The sequence below is a fragment of the Amblyomma mixtum genome, chromosome 8, assembly GCF_055824585.1.
Source record: "Amblyomma mixtum isolate Tamu chromosome 8, ASM5582458v1, whole genome shotgun sequence".
NCBI classification, from domain to species: domain Eukaryota; kingdom Metazoa; phylum Arthropoda; class Arachnida; order Ixodida; family Ixodidae; genus Amblyomma; species Amblyomma mixtum.
The window spans coordinates 16,863,365-16,887,526 of NC_143019.1; the positions used below are offsets into that span (position 1 = coordinate 16,863,365).

General features: G+C 47.7%; 1 protein-coding gene and 1 long non-coding RNA gene across 2 annotated transcripts in view; one reads left to right on the top strand and one right to left on the bottom strand.

Annotated features, from left to right (window-relative positions):
• LOC149331504 (uncharacterized) overlaps positions 1–22,766 on the top strand; it is a 70,866-nt gene extending 48,100 nt beyond the window's left edge. Inside the window, exon 4 of the mRNA XM_089557351.1 lies at positions 22,371–22,766. Coding sequence (XP_089413477.1) covers positions 22,371–22,511 — 141 coding nt within the window. The 3' untranslated portion in view covers positions 22,512–22,766. The remainder of the gene's footprint in view (positions 1–22,370) is intronic.
• On the bottom strand, positions 4,275–20,114 carry LOC149331505 (uncharacterized). Its single transcript, XR_016285071.1, has 3 exons — positions 20,067–20,114; positions 18,851–18,961; positions 4,275–4,329 (listed from the first exon to the last, which is right to left on the bottom strand). It is a non-coding gene; the product is annotated as an uncharacterized LOC149331505 (long non-coding RNA).
• Positions 22,767–24,162: the final 1,396 nt, after the last annotated feature.

The following is a 24,162-nucleotide window of genomic DNA, read 5'->3' on the forward strand; positions in this document are numbered from 1 at the left end:
CGCTGTACACATTCAGCCAAAGCGTTGAAGCACTGTGTACTGTTTATTAAATATAATACAGATTTCTGGCCCTTGCAGCCGGACCGAAGCGGAAAAAATATCGCGAGAAATGAACGCTCACACGTAATCGTGTTGCACTAAGCCAAAGAGGCCAAAAAACAGGAAAAGGGCAAATGGGTCGAAAGAGACCAGTTACACTGTCCAGTGTCTGAAATGCAAAATAAAGAGTGTATACCGAATACATGATATCCATTACACTGTCTAGTGTCTGAAATGGAAAATGAACAGTGTATACTGAACGAAAGAGACCAGTTAAACAGTCTAGTGTCTGAAATGGAAAATGAACAGTCTATACTGAATACATGAAACCCATCAAACTGTCTAGTACCTCAAATGAAAAATGAACAGTGTATACTGAACGAACGAGACCAGTTACACAGTCTAGTGACTGAAATGGAAAATGAACAGTGTATACTGAATACATGAAACCCATCAAACTGTCTAGTACCTCAAATGAAAAATGAACAGTGTATACTGAACGAACGAGACCAGTTACACAGTCTAGTGTCTGAAATGGAAAATAAAGAGTGTATACTGAATACATGAAACCCATCAAACTGTCTAGTACCTCAAATGAAAAATGAACAGTGTACACTGAACGAAACAGACCAGTTACACAGCATATTGTCTGAAATGAAAAATGAACAGTGTATACTGAACGAACGAGACCAGTTACACAGTCTAGTGTCTGAAATGAAAAATGAACAGTGTATACTGAACGAAAGAGACCAGTTACACAGTCTAGTGTCTGAAATGAAAAATGAACAGTGTACACTGAACGAAAGAGACCAGTTACACAGCCTATTGTCTGAAATGAAAAATGAACAGTGTACACTGAACGAACGAGACCAGTTACACAGCCTAGTGTCTGAAATGGAAAATGAACAGTGTACACTGAACGAAAGAGACCAGTTACACAGCCTAGTGTCTGAAATGAAAAATGAACAGTGTACACTGAACGAACGAGACCAGTTACACAGCCTAGTGTCTGAAATGGAAAATGAACAGTGTACACTGAACGAACGAGACCAGTTACACAGCCTAGTGTCTGAAATGGAAAATGAACAGTGTACACTGAACGAACGAGACCAGTTACACAGCCTAGTGTCTGAAATGGAAAATGAACAGTGTACACTGAACGAACGAGACCAGTTACACAGCCTAGTGTCTGAAATGGAAAATGAACAGTGTACACTGAACGAACGAGACCAGTTACACAGCCTAGTGTCTGAAATGGAAAATGAACAGTGTACACTGAACGAACGAGACCAGTTACACAGCCTAGTGTCTGAAATGGAAAATGAACAGTGTACACTGAACGAACGAGACCAGTTACACAGCCTAGTGTCTGAAATGGAAAATGAACAGTGTACACTGAACGAACGAGACCAGTTACACAGCCTAGTGTCTGAAATGGAAAATGAACAGTGTACACTGAACGAACGAGACCAGTTACACAGCCTAGTGTCTGAAATGGAAAATGAACAGTGTACACTGAACGAACGAGACCAGTTACACAGCCTAGTGTCTGAAATGGAAAATGAACAGTGTACACTGAACGAACGAGACCAGTTACACAGCCTAGTGTCTGAAATGGAAAATGAACAGTGTACACTGAACGAACGAGACCAGTTACACAGCCTAGTGTCTGAAATGGAAAATGAACAGTGTACACTGAACGAACGAGACCAGTTACACAGCCTAGTGTCTGAAATGGAAAATGAACAGTGTACACTGAACGAACGAGACCAGTTACACAGCCTAGTGTCTGAAATGGAAAATGAACAGTGTACACTGAACGAACGAGACCAGTTACACAGCCTAGTGTCTGAAATGGAAAATGAACAGTGTACACTGAACGAACGAGACCAGTTACACAGCCTAGTGTCTGAAATGGAAAATGAACAGTGTACACTGAACGAACGAGACCAGTTACACAGCCTAGTGTCTGAAATGGAAAATGAACAGTGTACACTGAACGAACGAGACCAGTTACACAGCCTAGTGTCTGAAATGAAAAATGAACAGTGTACACTGAACGAACGAGACCAGTTACACAGCCTAGTGTCTGAAATGAAAAATGAACAGTGTACACTGAACGAACGAGACCAGTTACACAGCCTAGTGTCTGAAATGAAAAATGAACAGTGTACACTGAACGAACGAGACCAGTTACACAGCCTAGTGTCTGAAATGAAAAATGAACAGTGTACACTGAACGAACGAGACCAGTTACACAGTCTAGTGTCTGAAATGAAAAATGAACAGTGTACACTGAACGAACGAGACCAGTTACACAGTCTAGTGTCTGAAATGGAAAATATAGAGTGTATACTGAATACATGAAACCCATCAAACTGTCTAGTACCTCAAATGAAAAATGAACAGTGTATACTGAATACATGAAACCCATCAAACTGTCTAGTACCTCAAATGAAAAATGAACAGTGTATACTGAATACATGAAACCCATCAAACTGTCTAGTACCTCAAATGAAAAATGAACAGTGTATACTGAACGAAAGAGACCAGTTACACAGCCTAGTGTCTGAAATGAAAAATGAACAGTGTATACTGAACGAAAGAGACCAGTTACACAGCCTAGTGTCTGAAATGAAAAATGAACAGTGTATACTGAACGAACGAGACCAGTTACACAGTCTAGTGTCTGAAATGAAAAATAAAGAGTGTATACTGAATACATGAAACCCATCAAACTGTCTAGTACCTCAAATGAAAAATGAACAGTGTATACTGAACGAAAGACACCAGTTACATAGTCTAGTGTCTGAAATGGAAAATAAAGAGTGTATACTGAATACATGAAACCCATCAAACTGTCTAGTACCTCAAATGAGAAATGAACAGTGTATACTGAACGAAAGAGACCAGTTACACAGCCTAGTGTCTGAAATGAAAAATGAACAGTGTACACTGAACGAACGAGACCAGTTACACAGTCTAGTGTCTGAAATGAAAAATGAACAGCGTACACTGAACGAACGAGACCAGTTACACAGCCTAGTGTCTGAAATGGAAAATGAACAGCGTACACTGAACGAACGAGACCAGTTACACAGCCTAGTGTCTGAAATGGAAAATGAACAGCGTACACTGAACGAACGAGACCAGTTACACAGCCTAGTGTCTGAAATGGAAAATGAACAGCGTACACTGAACGAACGAGACCAGTTACACAGCCTAGTGTCTGAAATGGAAAATGAACAGCGTACACTGAACGAACGAGACCAGTTACACAGCCTAGTGTCTGAAATGGAAAATGAACAGCGTACACTGAACGAACGAGACCAGTTACACAGCCTAGTGTCTGGAATGAAAAATGAAAAGCGTATACTGAACGAACGAGACCAGTTACACAGCCTAGTGTCTGAAATGAAAAATGAACAGTGTATACTGAACGAACGAGACCAGTTACACAGTCTAGTGTCTGAAATGAAAAATGAACAGTGTATACTGAACGAACGAGACCAGTTACACAGTCTAGTGTCTGAAATGAAAAATGAACAGTGTATACTGAACGAACGAGACCAGTTACACAGTCTAGTATCTGAAATGGAAAATAAAGAGTGTATACCGCAGGCATTATATCCATTACACTGTCTAGTGTCTGAAAAGGAAAATGAACAGTGCATACTGAACGAAAGAGACCACTTACACAGTCTAGTGTCTGAAATGGAAAATCAACAGTGCATACTGAACGAAAGAGACCAGTTACACAGTCTAGTGTCTGAAATGGAAAACAAAGAGTGTATACCGAATACATGATATCCATTACACTGTCAGTACCTGAAATGGAAAATGAACAATGCATACTGAACGAAAGAGACCAGTTACACTGTCTAGTGTATGAAATGGAAAATAAAGAGTGTATACCGAATACATGATATCCATTACACTGTCTAGTACCTGAAATGGAAAATGAACAGTGTATACTGAACGAAAGAGACCAGTTACACAGTCTAGTGTCTCAAATGAAAGTGAACAGTGTATAATGAATAAATGACACGCATCACACTCTGTCTAGCACCTGAAATCCTACGAACTCCTGCGAATTTGAAGTGGTCTCTCGCGATGGCACTGCCGTTGCAACCTTGTGTTTCTTGCAGTAACTTATATCCTGCTGTCCCTTCGTGCAGGTGTGAAAGAGCACTCCACGCTGGGTAGTGGCCCCACCACGACCAATGTCCACGCATCTCCTTGTCCTCGGCCTGGGACTGAAATCTCCGCTCCTCCCATCCGTGCCACTGCCTGCGAGGGTGGAGATTACATATGGTCGTTACAACTCCGATGACGCATTCCTCATTCAATGCACGTGACACTGCCATTATTAGTATGGCAGCATCTCTGTGCGGTAGGCCACGCACATGCCAGAAAATGTCTGCCATTCACGAATCATTAATTACCAGGAGGATACATACGTTTCGCTCACAGAAACAACGCTCCTTTGCGCGCCCCATTACCGACAGGTCCCTTCCCGACCTGTCAATCTCACCGATACGGGGCACCAGGAATCCCAAATGTAACAACCCTCCAACGCTTTTGCGTGCTACTGTATACGTACGCTAAAGCATCCCACAAGTTTTTGGCTTGCGCTTCTACACCTCCAACAAAGCCATTCCCGTTCAAAAGGTTCCCGGCCATCTTGCCTCGCCGCGCGGCTACCTTTTTCACCGCCGAACAATCGCACCGATCGTGTTTCAAGTTGCGGCTTTGGCATTCCGACCTTTCTTTTATCTGCACGGACGAACCACCATGACGGGGCTGGTGCCCCACGCGCTATCGCACTTCCGCCCTAGTGCGGCCGCTCCACTCCCGATGGCGAGATAACCGCATCCCTTGCGCATGCTCGCTTTCGGTCTTCTTCGATTCCCTTCTATCAGCACTCGCGGACGCCGACAAGAAACAGAGCCGCACGGTAGCCGAGTGGTTAGCGCGCCAGTTGGCAATGCTTGGGCGAATATCCCCACCGACATTGGTTCGATTCCCAGCGCAGGCACAGCGGATCGCTGTCGAAAAAACTGCGGCTGGTGATCCCACCAGCGTCACAGCTCGGCCGCCGTGTGTGGAGGACAAGGGGAGGATCTGTGCTTTTTCGCACAGCTCTTCTTCTCGCTGTCCCCCGGGTATCCAGAGGGCGGATGCCCGTTGCTCCTGCGGAGGTTTCCCCGGGGGAAGAAGTTTCTTTTTTTCTTTCCCATCGTTCCGAGTTCGAGGGAGGAGTGCGCCCGCTGCTGCAGGCACCGCATAAGTCCGCAGCAACCACACACTGACGAGACGTTCGAGAGACACCACGTACACACGCTCTTTTTTTTTTACTGGACGTTTTGTTCCATGAACGTTCATGAAAAACAAAACGTCCAGCAAACAAAAAAAGAAGGGTACGTGATGCCTTTCGGATGTCTGGCCGGTGTTTGGTTGCTATTGCGGACTTCTACGGTACCTGCAGCAGCATGTTGATACTGAAATGCATCCGAAAACGCTACGTACGGTTTTTTTTTAATGCACTCATATCCTGATGTTCCATAAAAAAAAAGAGAAAAAGGGCGTACGCAGCGTGATGTGTGCTTGCTGCGGTCTTTCAGGCACCTGCAGCAGCGTGCCCTTTCGTATCATAATATCTAGCACATTCATGAAAGTACGCACAATACAGCGGCTGCACTCCTCATTGTCTCTCTCTGCACTGTCAACATCTTCGTGTCTTGTATTGTTGCTGTATTAGCGCGCGCACTGCACAACGTAAAATTCACTAGCTCTAGTTATTGCTTTGCCAGCTGGTCCATATCGCCTTGCTACAACTGAGCAACGTAAGGTGCAGGCTGCAGACAATCATTGGAATTTACTCTCCTTGTGCGAATGGCTCACCACTTCCAATTATCACAGTCCGTTGCAACTGCTGAATTGATGGCCACTTGCCACAAAAGTCTGCGAGAATCCGGTAAGTGGAACCGTTAACACTTAGCGAGTCTTCTCTAATTACTGCCCTCCGTCTTGAATGCGCTACGTAGTTCTACATTGTGCAGTTCACGCGGTGCTACAGCAATATTGCATGTCACAAACATGGGGAAAGTGCAGAGAGCGTCGATGAGGACCGCAGCCACTGTAAACAATTTCCTTCTATGATGATCATTTTATATCGTTATACTAATAGGCATGCCGCTGCAAATACCATAATAGACCGCAGCGAGCACACATCAGAAAGACACTAGACAGACTTTTTTTTTTTTTTACGGGACATCAGGATATGAGAGGATGCTAAAACAATTATCGAGGAACAAAAACCAGACGCGTACGTCGCGTTTCCGGATGTCCGGTCGATGTACGCTCGCAGCTGTCCTCCACGGCACCTCCAGCACCGTGCCAATCAACGTCCTGCGGTCGCAATCAGTAGTTCCCCGCTGAATTTACTCATGCAGCGCAGTCGTCTCGCGTACACCGTATCTTTGGTTTGGCCCGTGGAAACCCGTTTTTCTCGCGCCGACATTCCGCCGCTTCGATTTTGCACTTTCTGCATGTTTTAACCTCCTTAGCAACTCCTTCGCTCTAGAGAAGCCTGCAGGCAGTGGTGCGCAGCTGCCGGGAAACTAGCAAAACGCGACCGCGAAGGATGTATATAGCGAGTGTTCAACTTCAGACTTTACACGTCTTTTTTTCTTCTCAAATAGGCTTTCTGTGTTCAAAAAGCACTTCTTTCGCACTGTCGGCGGTGTAGTACATCAGAATGCAGCTACTACGTGCTATCTAGCAAGACGATAAACCAATATTCAATAGCTATCTTCTAATCTGTTACTGCTACGAACCTTGATTATTACAGGTGCAGTGAAGAAAAATCTGAACGCGTTCCGAGCATTGTTAGAAGCTGCGACTTATTGCCTTGTGTGGCCGATTTCTCTAATTCAATCGAATTAACGTCCGGCTCCCGCCATTATTTTTCGACTTCTCCCCCGTACGGTGGGCGTAGTCGACCAATGCGTTTAGTGCCTTCAGCCAGTCCCGTGGAAGCTTTGCTTTCGCTTTATTTTGTCTTTTTGGTTTCCGCGAATAAATAGTTTCATTCGCAGATAATATAGTCGCAAAATACGCGCGGACTATTTGCTACTATACTCCGTCTCACTACATGTTTGCAGCACTACGAAAGGTAGAGCTCTCTCGTCCAATCAGGATGGCGCGCACTACATTAGTGTGTTCCTACGCGCCTGTTGCTCGATCCACCTGGCTGGACATCAGGTGGCTCGTTCCATATAAAAGAACGCGTACTGCTAATTAGCTTCTTTCTACATCTAGCAGGGGGCGCTTGATGTCTGTTTATTTTTGTACAGGCAGACGCCCGTTCCAGACGCACTGGCCCCACTTTTTCTTTTTTTTCTGTCGCCACCTGTTTGTATCATTTCCTCTGTTGTCACGTCACAGTTATTTTCAATGTTCCTGCTATGTTTAAATGAATTTATTTATTCCAGCATGGTCACTACACTATTAAGCAAATGCAAGGGTCACATGCAGGCCGGGGCAGCCGAATGTCGATGTTGGCGAAATGCAAAACCCCATGCGCTGCGTTAAAGTCAACGCACAAGCGGTCAAAATTAATCCGGAGCCGTCTGCTACGGTGTCTGCAATATCTCATGAGAGACGCTGCGAGGGTACTCCGACTTTCGCGCGTACGTTAGCACATTAATGGGGCTCATCACAACTCCACTCAACTCTGCTGGTTTGTGTCGTCGTCCAGGTTGACAACAACAGATGGTCCTTGGTCAACAGCATCGTCAATGACATGGTCCAGTTTCCTCATCCCATCTTCCTCACTAATAGCATGCTGCACGTAATTCTTCCATTTCTCAGTAGTCACTTGCATGATGCCTTGCCAAACCAGAGGCTCCACGTCTTAGAGCTTAAGCGTCTTGTTTTGACTGGCGACGAAGCCCTTGACATCGCTCCAAACGAACTCTATCGGGTTCGATTGGCAGTGGTAGGGTGGCAGGCGCACATCGAGACGGCCAGCAGCTTCGGCGCTGCAGTCCACACGGTATCGGTCCCCACCTGTGTTCACGTTTTTGCCAAGCTTCATGAGCTCGGCCTTCACCATGTCGCTACTCCACGCGACCCGTTTTCCAGGTCTATGTCTTTTTTTGAGGCTACTCATCCGCCGTACTTTATCCTGCTTCACAGAATGATAAGGCGCGTTGTCCATCGCTGTAACGCAGCCGGCTTCTTCAGGGACAACATTCGGCCCGCCTTCAACGTCTGCGTTCGCTCGCTCACCTGAGTGAGTTTTACCCTCCTCTTGGTGAGCGCATTCGTACTTGAACTGCCCCCGTTCTCGACACGAAGCACTTCAAGAAGCCAACTGCGATGGTCTGCTTAGAAAAACAGCGCACTGTCGGTGTAGGGCCCACTGACGACACAACCGACTCGGCCGGCGCCATGTTGGAAAATGGCGATGCATCACTACCTCGCAGCAAGCCTCCGCAGAGCTTTGTTAATTTCGCCAGTGATTGAAGCACTCTATACCACCTAAATCTACCAGTCCACATTATGGTTTGGTTTGGTTTATGGGGTTTAACGTCCCAAAGTGACTAAGGCTATGAGAGATGCCGTAGTGGAGGGCTCCGGAAATTTCGACCACCTGGGGTTCTTTAACGTGCACTGACATAGCACAGTACACGGGCCTCGAATTTCTCCTCCAAAGAAATTCCGCCGCCGCGGCCGGGATCGAACCCACGTCTTTCGGGCCAGCAGCCGAGCACCATAGCCACTGAGCCACCGCGGCGGCTTAGTCCACATTATGCTTTCAATTGCTGTGCTCATTGTTTGATTAATAGTCCTACACTGCTCAAATATTCGAGGGACTATTTTTTGTGTTCCTGCAGCCCTGATTGGACGAGAGTGCTCTGCCTTCCGTACTGCTGCAAACATCTTGTGAGACGAAGCAAACGTATTACTCCGCCGATGGCACAGCGGCAAGCCGCCACGGCACTGGGTGACGCGTTGGTCGACTCCGCCCACCGTACGGGGAGAATTCAAAACAAAAAAAAAAGGTGGGAGCCGGACGTTAATTTGATTTAATTAGGGAAATCGACCACACAGGGCAATAAATCGCAGTTTCTAAGAATGCGAGAACCGTGTAGATTGAGTTCCCGCGGCAAAAAGACGAGTTCAGATTTCGCTTCACTGCACCTTTAAGAGGCCTGCAGCCCACAGTAGCATCCAAAGTTTTTACAATAATAACGGCTACCCTCAGCGCTGTGGCACAACAAACGTTGTGTTTCGACGTCTTACATGCACTAGGGAGTTTGCTGTGCCTCCAAGCTTCTTGAAAGAGCGTGCATTTTGCCTCGATGTAGCCACGTAACTCGTCGAAATAGCCAAGATTTGTTGGCCCACACCGTCGAGGGTAAGCGTATTTTCGAAATTATAAAAACTGATGTAGAAATTACGATAGGCTACAGGGGTCTCAATAACTAAGCAGCCTACTAGTAATAGTTAAAAAGACAGCTAATGCGTATTTGTTAATCAGCCTGCTATTTAGAATGTGTTAGCTGTATTCTGATGTAATACTCAGCTGACAATTCTAAGCCGAAAAAAAGTGTTCTATCTCATTACTTTTATTTTTAAGAAATCCTTACTGTCTTCGGGGACACACCCTAATGGCCTAGCCTTCTGAAACATTTTCTGCGTACGGTCGTCCACACACCTGCTGAGAGCACTTGCATCATTTAGCTCGGGCCTAGGACCGGAACCAGACCGGGGGAGGTTTCGCAATACATTCCGGCCTGTATGTCTGCGCAGCAGTCAATGCAAAAACTGTGCTCATTTCTTTTTCTTTTTTTATTACAATTATAACGTTCATCCTGCCTTCGACTTCGAATTGCTCACGCAAGGCAACCCTCGGAATATAACATCAGTCTCTCGTACTTTTCATAACACTCACTCTTCACCGAAAGCACACTTGTGCAGTTTTCGAGAATTCAGTTCGGAGCTGACACTTACACTCACCCGATTATTCGGGCCAGTTGCTATAGCATTTTCGAAATGTAAACGTTACCTTTGACAGAACGAGCACTCGGTTTCCATTACTTATTCTTCAGGCGGGAAAAGCATTTGTAGCATGGTGTTAGTAACAACTTTACTTTCAAGCAAAAAATGAAGTGAAATCAGCTCTTTCCCGGTTGTTGGTTGGGTGGACGATTAGGTTTTCCGTGATTTGCTGAGGGTGTTGTCCAGAGGGGGGGGGGGGGGGGGGGGGGCTTGGGATGTATCTGCCTGTGTTTGTGGAGGATAGCCAGCAGTACAACGGGCTTCAGACAGTTCTTGTAGAGTGTTACGGACCCACATGCGGAGGAGCCTGTTGGTTGAAGTCCGTTGAGGCGGATTTAGGCCCGATTTGTCATCAGCATCAGCCTGACTACGCCCACTGCAGGACAAAGGCCGCTCCCATGTCTCTCCAATTTACCCTGTCCTTTCCCAGCTGCGGCCACCGTATTACTACACATTTCTTGATCTCATCCTCCCACTTAACTTTCTGCAACCCCCTGCTGAGCTTGCCTTCTCTTAGAATCCACTCCGTTACCCATCAGGGCCAGCGGTTATCTTGCCTTCGCATTACATGCCCATTTCTGCCTCTTGATTTCGACTAGAATGTCATTAACCCGCGTTTGTTCCCTCGCCCGCTTCCGATTTGTTAACGTCACGCCTATTATTTTTCTTTGCATAGCTCGCGCTGCGTTGTCTTTAAGCTGAACCCTCTTTGTTACCCTCCACGCTTCTGCCCCATAGGTGAGTACCGGTAAGATACATTGGTTGTAGACTTCTCTCTTGAGGGGTATTGGTAAACTGCCATATGCGCTTCACCTCATTTTTATTCTTCTAGTTAGTTCCCTCTCATGATCATGATCAGCTGTCACTACCTGCCCTAAACAGCCATATTTTCTTCCTAGACGGTTGAGTATAACTCATTGATCATACTTTGCAGTTCATACCCTGATCGACTTAGCAAGGCAATATCATCAGCGAATCGCAGATTACTAAGGTATTCTCCGCTAAATCTTATCCCCATCTGTTCACATTCCGGGCCCCGGAATACCTCCTGTAAACATGCGGTTAATAGCATAGGCGAGATCGTCTCTCCCTGTCTTATTAGCACGTTTACGACGTGGGAATCCTGGCTTTCCGCCGTCGCCTTTGCGCAGCTGTGCCGGCCTCCCGCGTTGTTTCTCCTCTTTCCCTTGCTCCCGCCTCAGGCGGTGGAGAGGCGGCTGGGTGACTAATCACTGTCATTTAGCCACAGCTCCGCCCCGGCTCGCCAAGGGCCTTTGCCATTGGCGCCTTTTGGCGGGAATTCGGGAACCGCTTTGGGCGGCCGCGCGCCGCGCGACCGTCCGAGCGGGGCCGAGAGAGAGATCCCTCCGAGACAGCGAAAGGTGCGTACGTTACTGTTTGTCCCTGCCGGCCTCTGCCGCTCGGACCAGTGCTTACTCGAGCTCGCCCGCACGTGTCCTCTGACCTGCAGCGGCTCGAGCCTGTCCAGCGGGGTCCAGCGACCTCAGACAGGCGTACCTTGCGTTGATTGCCCACTCTCTCTCGCAACCGGCCCAACGGTCGACACGAGAGGGAGATCACAGCACTGCCGCGGGGACATTCTCCTGCAGCGGCGTGCTAGCGGCGCGCATTACTCGAGTCGCTTCGTGCGCGCAGCGGAGCCTTGCTCCTCGCGCGCCCCCGGGACGGGGTGACTATTGAGTGTTTGTGTACCTGCTGAAGGAAGACGTGAATAAACATCTCCTTTGTGAACTTGGAGGCCTATTTCTTTGCGGCGAATCGCTCTCCTCCCAGCGGAGGTTGAGTGCGCCGCATCGGTGTCCCAGTGTGTGTGTGGTGACGGCTGATCGGGGCCCTTGGCTCGCGCGAAGGTCGAACCCGCGGTGGGTGGTGGCCTGTGTCCACTTAGAAACCCACAACTCTTTCCTCTTCTATCTTTGTGAGGTGGAATATAGGGCAGTGAGTATACCATTCTGCTAATCACGAATGCTTGTTCGGTATTTTTTTGATTAGCCTGATGCTTTGATGTGTCATGACCGTGTGTTTGGACAAACGTTCCCAGATGCGGAGTTTCTGTACCTCCGATACTGGGAGGCCGTCGACCGTCACTTGTATAGAGGGTTTTCCCTTTTTGTGACGGCCCGCAGTCGGGTGGAGCAGCAGGATTCGGTCAGCGAGTGTGCAAGGCCTATACAGGCCACGCAGTCCGTACCGCTTCCGCTTGGAGGCTATCCTCCATTTCGCCGGCATTTTGCCGTGGTCGTCTGCGTAGGAGTGGGATCCGCTCTAATTTTCGGCCCATGGGTATGGGAGTGGTGTCGAAGAGTAGTGGAGATAAAACTCAGCCTTGAGATGTGCCCCTGCTTTCTAGAGCTAACGAGGGGGATTGTGTGGACCCAAACCATATCTCCGCCGTCCTGTTACTCATAAAGGCGGTACGCGTGTGTTCTAGCCCCTACACCTCAGTAAGATAGTGCGTTTAGTTTGGTTTCGTGCGTCTGCCATGTCTCAGGTGTAGAATTTCTTCTGAGTAGGGGTGTGCGAATATTCGAAATTTTCGAATATAATTCAAATATTATTTTTTATTAATCGTGTTCGATTCGAAATCCACATATTCGTGTTGTTTCGATTATTCGACACGACGCGAATATTCGTATCTAGCCGAATATTCTACTGCGAGCACCGGCGTTCATTTCAGTCCGCAAGTCCTATCGACAGAGACATGACAACATGGCGGCGCCCAGAGCAATGCGTAACGTTGGGTTCTAGGCACTACAGTTGGGCCATGCAGTAGCTGACTGCACTGGTGAACTTTTTTGTGGCTATACCTGCGAAGCTGGTATAGTCAGAGCAGTGCACGAAATACCTCTCAATACGAGCCAGTTCAGTGCCAATTGAGAGGGCATTTTCTGTAGCTGGAGAAGTTGTTTCAGCTAGAAGGGAACTACTTCTGCCTGACCAAGTAGAGCAGCCGACAACCTTTTATGTTCATCCCAGCAACGCGCTTTTGTGCTTATGGCAAGCTAGCCTTGATCAATGCTGTGTCCTAGCCACCTTCTCTGATATTTTCACTCTTCTAAGAACAGTGCTCGAGACTGATACTTTTTGTGCAGCCACACGCACCTTTCGTGCTCATTTCATCACTGATAGTTGAACTGTGATGTTCTTGGGTGCTCAAATAAATGTTTTGTAGTGGTTAAATGTGTCTGTCCTTGATTATTCGTATTCGATTCGTATTCGAAAAATTTGATATTCGCACACCCCTACTTCTGAGATTTGAAGCATCACGTCCTGCGTCGTGTACAGTTTGCTTCTAAATCCCAGCCTCGCATGGGGGAAGAGGCCGTGTTTTTGCATGTGGGTTTGGAAACGGCCGAGGATAGCGTGTTCGTACAGTTTTCCTAGGCACGAGGTGACCGACATGGAACGGAGGCTTGCCAATTGAACTGGTTTACCTGGTTTTAGAATAAAGGTGACCTTAGCGTAGGTCCATTCCGGGAGGGGGTGCCCCTCTCCAGTGTTCATCGAAAAGCTTGGTTACGGCTTGAACCAAATTTTCGTCCAGGTTCAGTAATGTTTTGTTGGTGATTTTATCCGCCCCGGCGCCGACATGGTGCGCAGCTTGTGCATACCTACTCTCACTTCCCTTGTCGATATGTCTTCGTCAAACACGGGGTTCAGAGGGCTTGAGTATTTGAGGGGTAGGCTTCTAGCTGTGGTTGTGAGATACCCGTCTTTTAAGTTTTGGATCAAAGCGCTGTCTTCCACATTTAATTTCTTGGCGCTGCGATTTACGTTACGTTGTTGGGAGTCTTTAGTGTTTTATGCTTCTAAGAGGCAACGTAGAAGCTTCCACGTGTTTTTCAGTCCCAGATTTGCAACCGCATGGAAGCAAATCCAGATTTGCTTCCATGCAGTTGCAAACCTGGTCCCACTGTTGACGGGTTAGGTGTACTAGCTGCGTGTGCTTCAATCTTTTTCCTAAGGCTGCTATCCTTAGTTTAAGAGGCCGTGTTTGTTTTTCAGCCATCTTTTTTGCATACTGGAGTGTGTTTCCCACATGTGGACAAGTCTGCGGTCCACGATTTTCGTTTCCCGATTACTCGGGATGTGGCACTTCCGACGTCCTATGTGAGTGCATTCACCCAGTTTGCAAGGTTCTCTATCTCAGTAGTGGATTTCTTCCGGAGATTCCTGAATTTATCCCAGTCTGTGATTTTTAGTGTCCTTTTTACAGAGGGAGAGATTGACTTCAGTGCGGAAGTTGTTTGAATGTTGTAGTCGTCGCTGCCTAGGGAGGTCTGCGTGTTGGTTCACAAACACTGTGAGATGTTTTTGGTGATCGTGGGATTGGGTTGGTGTTTAGATGCGCGCTGTTGTGTATCGTTAACGGGTTAGGGCCTCATTTTGCATTAATGTCCAGTGTTGCGATTCTTTTCTGCACTTTTGCTTGTAACCCCAGCTTACGTTTCTTGCGTTAAAATCTCCTCGGGTTCTTCGCGCGGTTGTTTAGCACTTTTGTAATAACCGCAAGCGGAGGGGGCGAACGGGGGGGGGGGGGGGGGGGGGGGGCTCCGCTGCTTTTTGGCGCGCTGTACGTGTTGAGGATGAACAAGCTCGGGCTTCTTCTGCTTTGGGACGGAGGGGGAGATGCAACGGTTTGTCTGATGTTGCCATCAGACCTCGGGATGCATCGGGCGGTTGGTGTGTGTGTAGTGTTTTATGGCGCACAGGCAACTAAGGCCATCATGCGCCAAGCATACGGTGTTACGAAAATTTTTCCGCTGAATTTTATAGAAAAGTGAAGAATCATCGGTGGTGTAAGGGGCCTAAAACGTTAGTGCGACCTAGTGATCACATAGGAAAGAATTTCTAGAAATGGCTAATATTAAAACCTTTAAAGGGGGTTGGACACCTCAGCAGCTATCCTTGTTGTCTTGTTTTGTTACCAGGAATTGGTCCGTAAGGTGTGTGTGGCCTATTCGGAGATGACAGAGAACCACTTGCTTGAAACGTTCCTGCTGCACACATGACTTCCATTCACCCTAAAGCTATCTTTACCAAGCGCAGTTTGCTATTTACTTCATTTTTCCAAGGCGAATGCCCTTTTTTTTCTTAATTTACGTTGTACTAAATTCGTGCAATCCTTAAATGGTATACATTGTTTATTTTGTCTTCCCACAAGCTTCAGCAGCGCACAAATCTGCTCTGTCGTTGCCTTTCATTCTGACATGACTGGGGACCCAGCATAATTTTGTCTTTTGCTATGTTGTGAATGGTGTCACCCAGTGACGGAGTGATTGCACTTCTAGAGTGAAGAGATGTCAGTACCATTAGGGGGCCTGTGTAAATAATACTGTTCGTGAGATTCTCGTTTACTATTTTTCCTGCAGCTGCACAAATGTCAGGACAGCGCCCGTCCTGTGTTTTTCGTGTTCCTTCTGTCCTCGTTCCGTAGCGCTGTTGTGAATCTATTTGTCAGGTAATGTGTCCTGTATATTGAGATTCTGGCATATCTCTTCGAATCGCAATACCAGTGGCCAGGTAGCTTGCGGTTTGTGGGTAAATAATATTCAACAACGACATTTCGCCACAACTGGATAGTATATATGTTTTGGTAGCGATTCTTCTGTATTCAAGGGAGGTTTCATTTATTTCTGCACAGAGGTTGACTATGGGAGTTGTTCTGTATGCGCCACATGAGAGCGCTAGGCCTCAGTTTTGTACTCGATCCAATTTTTACGGCATGACAGACCTGCCTAACCGTACAGTGAACCCATAATCTAATAAGGAACGTACCAAACTGACAGTTGCAGGCGGAGTGCTCAGGCGGTCGCATTTATGATAAGGACATCAGCTTTATCTTGTTGTGTTTTGATGAGAAAGTGGTAGGAAAGGTGATAACTCAATCGGCTGGTGATTCGGACGTCTGTCATGTTAAGGGTTCCCCTCTTCGACAGGCCGTGATTGCATATAGCAAATCTGCGAATTAAGCCTGCCGTTAATTTCGGTTTCCTTGTCTAGGAGTTCCATATGAGGGTGGCACCCAAAGTGTCTTGTATATATAGAGGCCAAGGATTCCGAGTCTGTTGGCCAGGGGTGTGTCGCAGTGTATGCGTAGAACCCGAGGAAGTTGTCTGATCACGTGGAGTGATCATTTGAATGGAAAACACTTAAGGCCCATAAAGGTCAGTTTCGAAGTGATAATATCAATTGTATATTGTAAAGTATTTTATGCCTCTCCTATGGAGCCTTTTGTCGTCCATGAAGTGGTGTCGTAGGTGTATGTGCCGCGCGGAGGTCAGGTATGATAGTGGGCTAACGCTATTTTCAGTAGGAGGGAGCAGAGAACTGTACCTTGTGGAGTGTCACCTTTATTAACACTCCACAAGGTGCAGTTCCTGGCTAAACAACTCACCAACATACCTGACCTGGATGGGGACGGATGGTATAGTGCTGGCTGGAAAACATGTTCAAACAGTTTTTTCACGCAACTGATGAGGGAGACAGGGCAAAGGTTTCGGAGGATGACTGCCTTGCTGGGTTTGGGAATAAAAGTGATGCGTGCATGTTTCCAGGTGGAGGGCAGCGCTCCATCAGTTCCTAAAGTGAGGTGTCGTCAAGGTTGCGGAGGACCTTGTGTGTCATGTGGTCTGGTCCGGGGGCTGTTGGGCAGCGTATGGTAATCAGTGATCGTTCGACTTCATCAAGGGTGTTGTCCTTGTCGAGGTTCGGATTAGGCCGAGGGGGCCCAGGACAAGTGATTCCGTCCCAATCGATAGAATTGTTTTCGCAGTGCATATGTCTTGTAGAGTTCGGTTGATGTCAGTGCCCTTTTTGTAGATCAAGGTAGCGAGACGGTTCTCGCAATCACAAAGAGAACAAGGAAGAGGAAAGCCTCAGGGTGCTTGCCAGCGTTTCGGCAAGAAGACTTCGTATGGCCCAGGTGAACAGAAGCCCCCTTCCCCTTCCTTGTTCACTTTGTGTCTTTTGTAGATCAAATTGAATAATCTTCTTGACTCGTTTGCTGGGGGTGTGTAAAGCTTGCTCAATCCTACTCGCCCAGGGAGCTGGTTCTGGCGCAAGATGAGAGCCAAGTTTGTCTCGCTCTCAGAGGAGTTGAGTGCTTTGGGTTATTGGAGTTTAATGTGCCAAAGCGACTCAGGCTATGAGGGACGCCGTAGTGAAGGGCTCCGGAAATTTCGACCACCTGGGGTTCTTTAATGTGCACTGACATATCACGGAAGAGAAGAGTGGGGAAGAAATATTTTGGTTTTGAATGTATGGGTAGTGATAAAGATGGGGAGGTTGCTGCCGAGATAATCTGCTAAGACACCCTGTGGCTTAACCAAGACGCTCGGGCTTGCATATGTAAGCAAGGTCACCGAGGGCCCGCATGTAACACGTGCCGATTCTTGCGGGTGTGTTTAGGTTTGTGTCGGTGTACTGTTGATAACTGGTAAGGTTTAAGGAGTGAGGATGGCTGTGTGATGTGTGGGTGCTGTCACCGAATAACATTTAAATGGGTTATGACTGCGTTTTTCAGACTCATTTTGTTCGCTATGACTCTCGGAACAACTGGGAATGAGGTCATTTGGTGCAACGAGTAATTTGTAATTGAATTTTTAAAACTTGTGCTGTACCGTGTGGTAGTCAGGTAAGACTAACGCGCTCGCGATTCATGACGCCGTGAACCAACGCTCACGTGCTTTCTCTCAACTGAACGAGTGAACTGCGCACTCCTCGTAACGAGCGTAGGGGAGTGGGTGGCTCGCTGTTCGGGATAGGAGTGCTGAGGGTAAAGGGGGGGGGGGGGGGGGAGTGACGGCAGGGGGACAAAGGCAACAGAGGTCCGTGTCCTTCCCTTTTCTGTCTACTGCCGATCTCGGCGGCTTAACTGTAATGTGTCAAGGTGATTTTGCATCGGTTTTCCACCAGACGGCGGCGCTGTCGGGGGAGGGGCTTAGAGTCAACTTCAAATTGCAATTTTTAGCTAAAATGCCCACGTAGAGCCCTGCTTCTTTTTTTAAGTATGCATAACAACGGTCGTGGCTAGAACGCCACGATTTGTTGGGAGATCATAAATGACCCCTTTAATGTACAGGTTGCTTGTTCCTGCGTAACTGCGTTTGGTGTGGAATTCTTCTGTCTGAATGTATTGTTCGACTCCTTGGTGAGTGGTATATGGTGTACGTGACGGTGGAGATGAGCCTGTTGGTTGTGAATGGCCTCTTGGGGGGGGTTACGCTTTCTGGACGACGTATACCTTCGTGCGTGTCCTACTGACATGCACTGACGGATGACTATGTGAGCAGCCTATCCGTCAAGCTCACCAAGACAGCACAGGCATAACTGTGTGTGCCCACCCTCCGCCATTCCTAGAAAAGCTTTTCCCGCCAAAAAAATAAAACGGTTGAAAGTAATCGCTCGTTCTATTTGTCGTCTCTCTGCTTCAGGCCTTCCTGTCAAGGTTATCGCTTCAGTTCAAGAATCACACACAAGCATGATTGCTCTCTCAGTATACCAAAAACAGGTTTCCTTGTGATACTTCATAAATATCACGGCTGCAACACCGCTGTCACTGTATGCATGAGGAGCACATACTATAGACATAAAAAAAACTGCGCTTTCCGCAGTCCTGTTGCTACTAGCCCCACTGTCAGAGTTTGTGCTTCGTCTACAGACCATTCAGTAAACTGTGCTGCATTCTTGCGCGGCCTGAAATGAATGATGTGCTCACCGTGTGCTTGTCTTCGGTGAGCTCTGCCATCCGAAGCTGCACTTGGAGCTACGTGGAGAACACGTCCAGCACCTCCAGGCATCCAACGCCGCGCTCGTAAACAGTCGTGTCCTGCGCAAATTCGTTACGGGGGCTTCAAACAGCAGCCCTGATGTCACACTTTTCCAGAGCACATGGTTAGCGCGGTGCGAGCAACGGCGAGCCCCTACTGCAGCTGCGTCGGCGCGTCTTTCCAGTAATGCAAGTTTGGATAGCTTCGTGGCTTGTATACTATAAGTAGCACTTGAGAGAAAACGCTCGTTCTGTCGTCGTCTCTCTGCCCCAGGTAGTTTTGTGAAAATTAGTCATTCCATTGCAAAAATCACACTGAAGAGCTTGATTGGTCCATCATTAATACACCAAAAATGGTTGCCTTGTGAAAGTTCATAAACATATGGTTACAACACAAGTGTGACAGTACGGGGAGCGCATACTAAACGCATCCAAGAAAAGATGTCAGGGTTTTAACTTGGTTAAACCTACTAGTGCGAAAGCTCTAGGTTTTGCCTATACCAAGTATTCTTTGGTCCCAATAGGCTAAGGTCAAATTTCGGGTGTGGCCCGGGTCATATTTTGGAAATGCCTCAATTCAAATTTGGAGGTCGCCATCGTGTTTGGCTTGGTCAATTATGGTTGGACATAGATTTTGGTACAAAGTTGAGTGAAACCATGGGCAGGGTGTGTGCCTCATGTAGGGCATTTTTGGTCAAAGAGAAATACGCTCTGTTTAGCGTTTGACCTTTCGCCACATCCGTGCGCAGTGCGCATTTGTAAGGAGGGGTACATAAGGCGCGCTTCCCCATAGAACAGGCGCAGACACTCGCCATAGAAGGAGAAGAAAAAGCAACAGTCGGACGGCGCAGAAACACCCTGGCCAATTCCCCGCCATGGGTATGTGCCATTAAGCCTGAGGACATCGTCATCATCATCAACACCGATCCAGAAGTGGTAGCTTGGGAGTTGGCTGAAAAGCAGCGAGAGCTTTTCGCTTTGAGATATCCAGGCTTAACCTTAGCTAAGCCACAGCCAAATTTTTTAGTCGGTGTTTCGCACTAAAATTTCACTCTACGCTGTCCTGCTTTTACTCGTCCGACTGTACGTGCTCGTGCTTCGTCTACAGACCGTATAGCTGTGGGTGCGGCATTCTCGCGCGGGCTGAAATGAGTGAGCTGCTCACCGTGTGCCTGTCCTCGGCGACGGTGAGCTCTGTGCCGTCCGAAGCCGCGCTTGGAGAACGCGTCCAGCACCTTCAGTCATCCAACGCCGCTTTTGCGTACAGTCGTGACCTGCGCAAGTTCATTAGGGGGGCTTGACACAGCAGCCTCTTGGCAGCCATGACGTCACACTTTTTCACAGCACGCGGTTAGCCCGGTGTCACCTACGGCGCGCCCCTGCTGCAGCTGCATCGATGCGTCCTTCAAGTAGCGGAAGCACGGATAGCACAGTCACCTGGTGTACTATATGGTAGCTGGCCACTTCAATCTGCTGCATTGCAATATGTAGTTTTGTGACCGGCGAAACAGGACGCAGGGGGTATTTGCTCGGATAAAAATTGTTGCAAAAGTTAATTAGAGTGTGCCTCCACCGTGTAACACATCGTGTGTGGCGCTGACGAGCTGTGATACCCTTTCGAAAGGATAGCAATCTCTAGAGGGCATGGGTCAGTGCGGCACAGCTATCTCGATCGACATAAGACACTTTCCGAAAACGACTTTCTTTGCTCGGACCATTTCGTCAACGTCGGCTGCAGGTCAAGTCTCACACTGTTGAGGACCCTCGGAAAACATCATTGAAACGAGAGCACTTCAAACCTGATGCTGGGCCTTCCAATTTCTCAAGAATATTCGACTAGTTGTACGCTTCGGAAGAACAAATGGAAAGAAGTGCATGCTATTTCATCCATTAGTGGGGCACAAGCGAAAGCCCCGTGAACCAGCGTTGATTCCTCTCCCGCAGGGGACACTGCAGTGGCCGATCATTTATCATTGGACACGTCTCGGAATCCTCTCAATGTCCATCACACTTGGCTAGCAGCCTACTTCCTTGATAGGAAATGGTTTGCATACCAAGCTAATGAAACTAAATAGGACGACCATTGGTCAGATGACTTCGCAACTCTTTGGCCACCGTGCACGATCACATATGTTCCATTCGCTAAATACGCAACATACCCCGGCTAAATATACATCTATGCTGTGAGGGCCTACTTTTGCGACAGTTTTGCGTTGGATGCAGTGCTTTAAATGCCCACAACGTGCTTTCGACGATTGACGCCTCTCGCGGCGATTGTTTTTAGCAGGATCACCACCTCGAAAAAGCGTTGGCGTATTCTGCTCGAGCTGAGAAAGGTAAATCCCAAATTTTTCTCCGTGTAAGCATGCCATGTGCAAATTATATTTATTTTAAGCTGGAAGACAGGTTTGGAAGCGGCACCCGGCTTATTTCTCCTGGGCTGGCGGGGTTTGTAATCGCCTCTATGCAGGTGGCGGGAATGAATCGCCATTCGATGTTGCAAGCGTTCTTGAAAGGAAAAAAAAATCACAAGTCACAAAATCACAAATCAATCTAGCGCTTGCGGGTCGATGGTCATGTCATTATGTATTGAAAAAAAAAACAACAAATAGCCCTAGAAAAACTTACTGGCTGTGCTCCAGGAAGAAGGGTGGCAAAGCGCTGAGGGGAAGTCGTGTTAGTTAACTCCTGCAATGCTTGCTCAAAACGAGGCTCAACAAGCGTTGAAAATCAGTGACGGCGTCAAGGGTACGCGACGGGCAGCGGCAAAAACAGTCACGCAGGCACCATGCCTACGTAAAAATTAATTCTCCGCTCCTCCCCAGTAAAAAATTTTCTGCCCGCGTTCCCAGTTAAGTATTATTAAGGAGAATATTTTTTACCTATTTGAGGACTTAAAAGCGTCGCAGTCCTGCTATCACGGAAATAGTTAGATAACGTGATCACATCAACGGAGCAGGACGCTGCTGATTGGTTTATGATTTGGTTTTATGGGGTTCAACGTCCCAAAGCGACTCAGGCTATGGGGGATGCCGTAGTGAAGGGCTCCGGAAATTGCGACCACCTGGGGTTCTTTAGCGTGCACTGACATCGCACAGCACACAGGCCTCTAGAATTTCGCCTCCATCGAAATTCAGCCGCCGGGGCCGGGATCGAACCCGCGTCATTCGGGCCAGCAGCTGAGCGCCGTAACCACTGAGCCACCGCGGTGGGGCAGGACGCTGCTGAGTACGCTCAGCATTTTGTGTGCAGTAAAATTTGTTCAAAGTGCTTACATTATACTGGTACTATAATTTGGAGAACACTACTGAGTACGCGCTGTATTTGGTCTGCATAGTAATATTTGTTCATTGTGTCTAGAATACATTGCCACTATAATTTGGCTAAGATGTGTTGCCATAAAGGCTGCGACAGCAGTTCCAAGAATGTGGAGCTCTCGATCTAGAGTCGGCATATTTACTCTACGCAGGAGTACACTGGCTTCAGGACCCCTACCCCGCCTGCTGCCTGGATCCCGGACAACACGACTGCTGACTATGATCCTCAGTGGAACATGGTTGACGAAGAGAAAGTGGAAAACCTGCTGGAGCATCTGGCGTTGCTGGTCTGAAAGCCCTCGTGGCTGGACGGTTCCGGAGGCTATTCCCTACATCGCGGAAATTCCAAGCTGCACAGGATGCGTCGAAGAATTCACTGCACAGCTAACTGACAGGGAAGGTTTGTTTATGTTTACTGAGGACTACCTAACAAATGTCATGGGTATGAGCTTAGGGATGGCTCTCAAGGTATGCAATGTGGTGAGGTCACTGATAGAAAACCCGGCATAGGTTTCGCGACTAGTTTAACATCATCTGCATGAAGACATGACCACCGATCTTATGGAGCAGGACATCAGCAATACTTCATGTGTGACCCATGGAGACTGGGATGCAGCAGGACATCAGCATGCCTTCATGTCTAATCTCGGAGATTGGAGGGCTACAAAATTCTCACCATTTGCACTGTGTCAGCGTTGCGCCTTGAGTGAATGTGTCTCATGCAGCGTGTCAGCTCTCGCTCCACCATTTTCGCCAAAATGAACAGGTTTGTTTTGCATTTGTCTCCTTTCTGGCACTGCTCGTCGATATTGGCTAGAATACCCATTCCCAGAGGAACTGGAACTCAGTCTTCAGCTGCCATATCTGATAACGAAGCAGTGTTGGGAATAACGCAGGGTTACTGGCAATGGGTGCTTGGTACTAGGTCGCTGGATACTGGGAGGTAAGTGCAGCATTTATGAAACATCGAGGTCTGTGCTCATTAAAGAGACGGTATATTAATTACTGACTGAAACACGTGTCATGAGATTATATTCGAAAAAAAAAAGTACCATGATGTAAGAGTGGAGCAGTGCCATATCGGAGGAAACAAAAATATATAATTTTAATTTGGCATTGAAAAACGCCTAAGAGCGATGAAGCCTTTCCATTATTGGTGTACCCACCACGTGACCGTATCTCCGAGATGTGCACTGTTTGGAGCGGTAACCACGGTCTTCTAGAACGTCAGTGTCCACACGACGGACCGGAGCACGGGAGAAAAGGTCACGTGAGTGATGTGCCGAGTGCGACAACACACCGAGGGAAGGAAAATTCTAGGAACTGCTGTCCTCTTCGCTCATCTCGCGCTGCCCTCTATTCGCGAGCAAACTCAGCGTAAGGGGGCACTGTGATGTCTGGCGGCTCACAACAACGTGACAGCCCGTTGAAAAGGGGTGTGAACGTGGACGTGATCATCGTCATCATAAATATATTGCTACACTGGGCAAGATGATGTATTTGCAAAGGTCCGTACGTGGTCTGTGGATGTGTCCATGCATATAACTGGTCGCTTTGAAAATGTATTGCTGTTCCTGGCTTGCGATGAAATTCGCGCTGGTTTGTGGAAAGCGGTCACATTTTTGACGGTGAGCGCTTAATTCTGACGTGCTCTAGAATCCCCATGGGCACTGAAGCCGAAGTTGTGACATTATTTGCGGGACAGATCCGCATATGAGATAGCGGTCTGACTGAGAGATGCATTTACGGAGTCAACAGTAGAGTAACCAAGGTGTTCCAGCTGTGTCCCCAAGAGATGGAAGTACGTCAGGACGGTGTTCATTCATTCCAACAGATAAGGACCTCGGTGATTTTGCCATCAATGAGCATGAAAGCCAAGGCGCCGCGCTCGCCAGATGTTCTTTCACTCTTCGCGCTCTCTTATGTGCCGCGTTGTTGCCGCTA